Genomic DNA, 9,208 nt, shown 5'->3' with positions numbered 1-9,208 from the left:
CAGTAAATTTAAAAAAATAAAGAAACCTGTTTGTGTTGAATCAATTCAGTACTCTTCTTAGTATTATATTGAGGATTTTATATTGTATTATTAGGTGGAAGGGAAACGTTTGTATTATTATTTTAATTATGTAATAATGCCGAATGTAAATTAAATTCTGATATTAAATATCATGATAAAATTAAAAGACACATTAGATGTATTAATGAACTATATAAAAATGATATAAGTTTTGAGAAGTAATGTAATGATTATAAATATTGTGAACATATTTGAATTGTGATAGAAAGTAGGGTTTCAATTAATTCTTATCTTAGTTAAATAATAATGATAACAATTCCACAAATAGCTTAGAAAACATTGACATATGTACTTTGAAAAACCTGCCTATTTTAAGGATAGAAAATTAGATATTTTGAGGTTATTTCATATTTTTACTCGTAATGAAATGCCTGGTAAGAGATACGAATAATGCACTATATTTCCAATAAATGAGGATGATAAAAAAGTGAGTACGGATAGCGGAAGTAAAGAAACAATAATAGTGGAAAATTTTCAAAAGTATGTTTAATTTAAGAAAAAGATAAAATTTCAGATATGAAATTTCAAGTATATGATAATGAATAAGATAAGATATTTCATAAATCTTTTAATAAATTAGAAAGAAGAAATCGTAGTCAAATTTTCAATGAAAAAATATCTTTTTAGAAATTCACAATACGTGAAGGTGAAAAACATTGTGAGGATCTATATGTGTGTCATGGACAAATATTTGGACTAAAGGAGGAACAGGAAAAGGAGATAAAACATATTAAAATTCAACGAACTAAAGAAACCAAAAAATTTATTTATTTAACAACTGGTAATAATGTAAGATATCTTATTGAGTCACATTATTATAGTAGTTCAGAAAACAGACAGAAATTAACTAAACTAGTTAATTCATTAAAAGCAGTAATTACAAATAAACGTACGATAAATTCAGTAAAACCATATGGTATATATGTACCAGTTCCTATATGAATATATTTGCTTGTTTCTCTATGAGTTGGAATATGTTTTGCGTTTTTCCTATTGTATAAAATGAATTAAAAATCCATTTTATTATATAAATTCTTTGTGTTATTACTAATAATGTACTTTCCTAAATAAATAATAAATAAAAAATAAATATATTATATATGTTATATATTTTTCATGTACATATTTACTGCTATTGGATAATGCTTAAAAATAAAAATGTTCAGAATAAAGAAGAATAAGGATGAGAATTATAGTGTATTTAGACAAGAATTATCAATGAATATAAAACAACCTTTTCAGATTAGTCGGAGAAGTAGACTACATCATTTTTCTTATTATCTAGAATGTCATTCTCTCAGTCACTGTTGCATATAACATGCGCTAATTTAGAACCAATGTACTAAGGAAATTAGCAATGTTTTCCGTTTATATTTCTGTATAATGGGAACAAAATAAAAAATGAAAACGGTACTGAATTTAAATATAAAAAATTTCGTTTTGAACATTTACATCAGTATAAAATGTTTTGGGCGTTTTTGTACAACACATTAATTTGAATATTGTATTTATTATTATACTGTTATTATTTAATAACATCATTTAGTTTTTTTTTAATTTTTTATTTATCTTTATAAATAACTTTAAAAAATAAATTAACATTTAAAAAATATGTTTAATAATGAATTATCTTTAATATTTAATGACTTCTAATTTTTTGCTGTATCGTAACATACAAATATATGAGAATTAATTAATTTCAATTTTTTTTTATTGTATTAATGTAGTAGATTAGAGATTTATGTTTTATGATTTACTATTTTGGTATAGTGTTCTGATTATAGAACTAAGATGGTAAGAATGCACTAGTATAATTTTTATTTATATTTATTGTTTATAGATGCTACATATTATTGAGTGTTACAATGCTATATCAATAAACGAAAGGACATTCATAATAATTATTTTATTATTACAGTTATATAATTGTTAATTTTGATTTATTTTATTGAAATTACTTAAATATATATTGTAAAATAAATTAATGAAAGAAAATATATGAATTTTTAATTTAAAGAGAATAATACAAATTCACTATTGAATTTAGTTTATAAGGACATTAATAAATATTGTACAGTGGTACTCCTTCTTTTGTTTTATTTTATAAATATTTGTTCTAAAATTATTTATATAATTATAAAAAAATTAATTCGATGATTTTAATAATTTTTCTTTTCATTAATTATACCAATTAAAATTAATTGAAAATTTTAATTTTTATACGTTACCTTGCAAAAATAAAGAATCATGTGTTATTTGGCATTAAAATATATATGTTATCTTATACTAGATAGTATAATATTAATAAGGTTTCTTAGTTATAATATACACTTAAAAAGGATTCATATGTTTGCATGGTAACTTATGAATATGTTTTGATTAATATAACGCATATGTTTGTATTAATATTGAGTACATCATTTATTATTACTATTATTGTTATAAGAGTAAAATTTTTTTAGGAAATAATAATTTGTTCTGAAATATAATTTATATAAATTAGAATAATTAATATTAAAATATCCCGGACGTTAGTAAGTATGCTCTTAATGTATAGAATAATGAATTATCCCTATTCTCTACATTCTATTATATCTATAAATTCCGTATACCCCAATATTAAAAATTATATATTAATTTTTTTTTATTTTTGAAAAAGGTAAATAGAATTATTAAATTACACTATTAATTAATTGTAATATATAATTTTAATACATAGTAATGCATTTATGTCACATAGTTCAAATTGTTGTTTCTTTTTAATATATAACATTAGGATAAAAATTATGTAATTTATATTTTAATTAATTTTTTTTATATAAGTTGTGAAAAATTTTATAGTTATATATATTATATTTTTTAGAAAATATAAATAAAAATAAAATAATATTAAATAAATGGATATATTATCTTTTACCATTAAAGGAATATTATAAAATTGTTTGTTTTTTTCCTGTTGAATATATTACAGTACTGAGATGTATAATATGAAAAAAAAAGTTATGTTACCTTTTTTTGTTAAAATATATTTTTCAATATTTTTAAGTTGGACTACTCATTTTTCCAATGATATAACATGAAAATATTATTTGCAGATACATATTTTATTTATATTTTTGGTGTTTAATTTTTATCAATACTGTTTTTTAGAATGACAATATTTATTCATATAAATAACGAATATTTAAACGTTTCTTAGTGTACGTTTAAGAAATATAAGTATGAGAATTACATCAGTAATAGTAAATTGTATATTGGAACTTATAGATTGCTAGCAAAATACAAAGAGGATAAGGATTTAATTATTTTATATATAAAAGAAGAGATACCAAATAATGTAATTAATAAAATAAAAGATATGCCTATAAATGAAAAAGGGGTCACAGGAATAAAGAAGAAATCCAACGAACGTTCAATGAATAATGGGGGATGTAATAAACAAGGTAAGAAAAATAAATCTAATACATTTGAAACAATAAAATGTTCATACTTGGAAAAAAGATATTCACAGAACTTGATTTTGAACATTTTCTTAAAAACAATGGGATAATTAGTGATAGGATGTAGAAAAAAAATTATAAGTAAAAAATATGGATTAAAACTTCTTTTTCCTGTAATACTCCTCTTACTGTTATCAATATATCGCATAATAGAATATTTTTTTGGTTATGGTCCTTTATTGAGATTGTTTAAGATATTGTAGATTTTATTTTCAGGTGGGTGGCATTTTCCTTTACCCAAGCTTATAAATAAAAGTCCTTTCTATTTTTTGTTCAACTCTGAAAGAGCGGTAAATCTGAAGATGATGTTGTCATAGGACGAAGCCCTTATGGGTTACGCTTATGTCTAGAGGTTTTTAGGTTTACTAATATATGCAATACCACTCCTTATATTTGGTGTTACGGTTGAAATGACTGTTGTATATTGACATAAAAAAATTAAAAAATATCAAAAAATTAAGTTCAGGAAAAGGCAAATTGAATAATATGTAATATATTCTTTTATATAAAAAAGTTTTTAATATTGAAAATCGTCTGTATCTTGTTTAATATATGACTAGCAAAAATGAGTATAATTGCTTAAATTTTATAAATATTCCTATTTATACCTATCCTTTTTGATATATGGTCGTAAGAGAAAAGGTTCTAATTTTTTTGTGATATTGAAAATTATAGATTTTTTAAAAGTATATTTTAATATATTGTTTCTATTCAATTAAAAAATATGGCTTAATGTATATTTTTTTGTGTAAAAATAGGATTTTATGAAAAAAAAATTTTGTTCGTCAAAATTTATAAATTATGGGACAATCCATATAAGTGTTTCAAAATGGTGTGTTAATATACATTTGAGCTATAAGGAATGGTACTTTTTATTTTTTTAAATAGTTGCAGTCTAATATTATTATGTGTTGACTCAATTAAAAAAAATGTATAATTATTTTTAAATTAAAGATGAATATATCTTTTTTTAAATTTAATGAAACGTTTTGAAGGAATTTTGTTGCATGTATATATATATATATATATGCGTTCTTAAATAAATGATATTTCTTCTATAAAATATATTTTATTAGATATGACTTATAAAACACATTTATTGTAATTCTTTTAAAAGGAATCCTTTTGTTTCTTTTTGATATAAAATGGTATGTATAGATATACAATTAAATAATATATATATTACATATAGGTTATTTATAACTTTCAAATGACTTAGAGTTAATAAATCCATACAATTAAATGATGAGTTTAAAGAATTTAATTTATTATTATTGTGCTTATGTGATGTTAACAATGTTCTGGAACGTCTAATTAAATATATATATGCTGAAAATATTTAAATAAATAAACTATATGTACTTTTTTATATTTTACATTATTAAAGAATAAACTTTGTTAATTAAATGTAATCATATATTAATAGATGATATAATGAAAATGTTTTGATTTTTTATCTTTGTTTTTTCATAATGATGGACCTTTAAAACTGTGTTATATATGCTTATAGAATCAAAAATTATTCTTAATTTTAAGGAAAATATATATTTATTATCAACAATAATTCAATAAGTAGTTATTTATCTAAATATTTTTTTTATTTTTTTTTCTTGTAATACAATTATATAGCATATTTATGTCTTTTTAAGGACTTCCAAAAAATTATATAGTTTATATTAACAATTCATGATGTGTTCAAAAAATTGATGATAATTTTTTAAACCAAATAAGAGTGAAAAAGTGATTTACTTTGTTATCGATCATATATAAATTCTTAAAATAATTTTTATTTTTTATATATGTTTAATAAAATTTATTTAAAAAATTATTATATTTTTTTTATCCATGCATAATTAAACAAGTTCGATGAATAAGATCCCAATGAGGCCTTTTTGAGAGTTATATTCATATATTATTTTCATTTTTTTATAGATTAAAATTAATATTATGATATACTATTATTATATGTTTTAGTCATCACATATATATATGTTTTAAAAAGTATTTTTTAGCAAATGAAATAGCACAGACATAACTTTTTTATTGGGCGAATATACTTATAACTTAGTGAAAATAAGAATAACGTATGTTGATCCTTGCGCAGAGGGGTACTAAAAATATTGATAAAATGAATATTAATAAAATATGTATTTTTATTTTATTTTTTGTTAATATTAAATGTCATAATATATTATGAAGTTATATTCATTACTGCAAATATTATATATACGTATTTAAAAGTTTTTGGGTTTATAATTCATATTATTCGTACAAATTGGATGAGATATATTAGTATAACTTTAATTTTTTCTATTAATGTAGATAAATATATATTAATTTGAAGCATAGCAATGCTTTAACAAGTTAAAGGAAATATGCATTTATTATTTTATTAATACTTTTACGTAATTGTTGATTTACTACTATTTTATAAAAACTACTTCAATATCTATGATATATTATTTTGATATATAATGTGTTTTTCCATTTTTATTTATTGCACAATTGAAAAACTACATTTACTACCAAGATTATTCATATATTAATACAATTTATAAAAGAATTATTCTATATTTTTTTATTTCGTTTTTTTTCATTGAATTTTTTCTAAATTTGCATGTTTATTTGAAAAAAATAAATAAAATAATTTGATAAATTAAAAAAATTTTAATTTATAAATTAAAGTCTAAATTAAAATTTATAAAATTCAAAAATTATGAGTGAAATATAAAAATTATATTTTTTTTTGAGTTTAACTTACATACTTTATCGTACACTAAGTACTATTATATTAATTTTATATTTTTAAAATATATAATAAATTATGAGTACAGGTTATATGATTAATTTTAAACAAAATTTTGAAGAGAATATTTCTATTTTCTTTTATCATAATTACTATTATATTGATATAATAATTAATCCTTTTTATCAGTAATAAAAGTATTTTCGAAAATTATAATTTTTTATAAGAAAAAATCATTAAATTTATAATATATACCCTTAACATATGGTATATAAATTAATATATGAATTTGTGAAAAATATATATTTTAAAATAAATTGCTTATTTTGAAATAGTAAGAAATAGTTACACTTTTCTTTATTTTATTTTGAAAATTATTGTTAAAAAAAAAATCTAATTATTGTATTTAATAATTAAATTATATATTTTGAATTTTACATGTATATAATTTGTTATATGTTGATTAATGGTGAGTTTATTATAAATAATATAATAAAAAATTTTATTTTTTCTTAATTTTTTTTACAGAAATAATAACATTTTTATATATATTATTTTTTTGTAAAAAATAAAATGTAATTAAAAAAATTTTTCTAAATTTGTATAGCTTATCAGAAAAAATGTTTTATATTATTTAAAATTTTTTCCATAATGAATATATTACAATATTAAAAGTTTTATATAATGGGCCAAAACAGGAATTTAATGTTTTTTATTAGAATTAATGTCTTTATCGTTTTGACTTGGATATATCATATTGATGACAAGATGGTGTGATGATATTAAGGATATTTTGTATTATTTATTTTTGATGTGTTTTATTATTAATACCTATTATTTGCATGAAACTAACAATTTTTTTAAATCACGAATATTTACTTTATTCTTTTTAGGTTACCATTAATAAAAATTTCTACAGAAAGAATGACATTTATAGAATATTATGCAAAAAAACCTGGGGATTCCTTGGAAAACGTACAGAGGGAGATGATTCAAATATTGTAAGTGTAAAAAATGATATACCTATTATTGTAGAATAAATATTATATAAATCTAGAAATATAAAAGTAATCGATGAAGAAAACTTAGACAAATTAAGTAAAAACAAAAATTATAGTAGTGTTACGAATTCCGAATCCGGGAATTTAAAGGGAAAGGTAGATATTAAATATATTTTTCTTTTTATTTTACCTATATTTCTCTTATTAGTTGAATTGATAATGTTTTTATGTGATAGATTGTTGTTTACAAATTCGGATAGTGGGTCTAGTACATTGCATAATATGACAATAATAAATATAGGAGTTATATCATCTCTGACATTTATAATTATATTAGTGATTATCTTTATCTGTATAAAAATTAAAAAAAAAGAAAAATCAAAGCGTTTAATAAATGAAACAAATAATTAGAAGCATAATTTGTTTTCCTAATGTTGTCCTTTAGAACAATTAAGCTATGTAAATTACTTAAGGATATATGCTTATTAAGAATAATGTTATAAATTCTTAGGTTTTTTATGTGTACTTGTGTGGATATATTCTTTTTAATTTGGAACTGAGAAAATATAATTCTTTAATATATTTGTGAATTTGAATGTTTGAATGCTTTCATTTTGTATTAAATGTAATGATTCACATAAATAGAATATTATGGTTCATATATATATTTGTGTATTTAACAAGATTTTCACAAAATATATATCCACTAGTGTTAAAATTAATAGCAAAAATCACAATTCATATACTATTATCAATATAATGTGTTAATTTATATCTACATAAGTAAAAAATAGACTTATTTTTATCATATTTTAGTCTTAAATGCTTATATGTTGAGATAATCAAAGGAATATATTATTTGTTTTAAGTTAATAAAATTGTATTGTTTTGCATACGAATAAACAAAGCGAATGAATGTAGTTGTGTTTGAATTTTTATTTTTTATTTCATTTAATTTAAATATATGCAACCAATTAATTATTGGCTGTATACAATGTATTATAATATATTTAATTTTACTCAAAATATATATTTATTTTATAAGAGCTGAATATAAATATAAAAAAAAGGAACCAAAGAAACCTAATGAATTGGATCATAGAGATAATTTCTATAATATATATGATAATTAGTTTTTATTTATTTTAATTTGTTATTTTTTTTTTTGTTATTACGAAGTAATATGTTTAATTAATTATTGATGTGTTATATAAGAAAAAAAGAAGTATATAACATTTATAATATTTTAAATAGTATAGATAAAAGATAAATAAAATTAGGGTGAACTTTAATATTAATATTTTCATAGATTCTCTCATTGACGTATAAATATTATAATATTTAGATATTATTATATTTTGTATCTTCTGGTTATTATTAGGTTCTATTGTACAATGTAACATATAATGGTACTTTTTTTTTTTTTTAATTGTTTTTTACTTAATTCTTATAATAACATTATACTTAAGAAAGGACATGAATATTTAGTAATTCATATTAGTCCTTTTATTTATTTTTGTTTTACCTTCTAACATGCATATTTAGGGAATTATAAATTTATTTTACAATCCCATTAATTAATTAAATATACTTTTTTTTCGTTAAACTTATTAAATTTATACATACTTATATATATATGATCTCATTAAGAGTGTTTTTAACTCTGTAGATTAATTAAAAAAAATAAATATTAATAATGTATTAGAGTAAAAAATATAAATACGTCATTGTGAACAGTATACATAAATATAGGAGTTTCGATCATTTTCTTTATATTTTAAAGTCGATAATTCTGTTTTGATAAATTTTAGTAGACCTATTAGTAATAATGGCACAGTTGCAAATAGACAATAGCTTTAAAGTAAATATCATTGAAAAAA

At 19.4% G+C, this 9,208-nt stretch overlaps 2 protein-coding genes across 2 annotated transcripts; both read left to right on the top strand.

Annotated features, from left to right (window-relative positions):
* Positions 1 to 367: 367 nt before the first annotated feature.
* MKS88_001804 (uncharacterized protein) lies at positions 368 to 3,631 on the top strand (the record flags this gene model as incomplete). Its single annotated transcript, XM_067214764.1, has 4 exons — positions 368 to 455; positions 728 to 954; positions 1,852 to 1,875; positions 3,293 to 3,631. The coding sequence occupies 4 exons, from the start codon at positions 368 to 370 to the stop codon at positions 3,629 to 3,631; spliced, it is 678 nt and encodes a 225-aa protein (XP_067074110.1).
* A 3,380-nt stretch (positions 3,632 to 7,011) lies between these two features.
* MKS88_001803 (uncharacterized protein) lies at positions 7,012 to 7,367 on the top strand (the record flags this gene model as incomplete). The annotated part of the gene is made up of 2 exons (XM_067214763.1): positions 7,012 to 7,098; positions 7,221 to 7,367. The coding sequence occupies 2 exons, from the start codon at positions 7,012 to 7,014 to the stop codon at positions 7,365 to 7,367; spliced, it is 234 nt and encodes a 77-aa protein (XP_067074109.1).
* Between the last annotated feature and the right edge of the window lie 1,841 nt (positions 7,368 to 9,208).

This window comes from Plasmodium brasilianum, chromosome 7, assembly GCF_023973825.1.
Source record: "Plasmodium brasilianum strain Bolivian I chromosome 7, whole genome shotgun sequence".
In the NCBI taxonomy this organism is placed as follows: Eukaryota; Apicomplexa; class Aconoidasida; order Haemosporida; family Plasmodiidae; genus Plasmodium; species Plasmodium brasilianum.
This window is presented reverse-complemented; position numbering and strand designations above follow the sequence as displayed.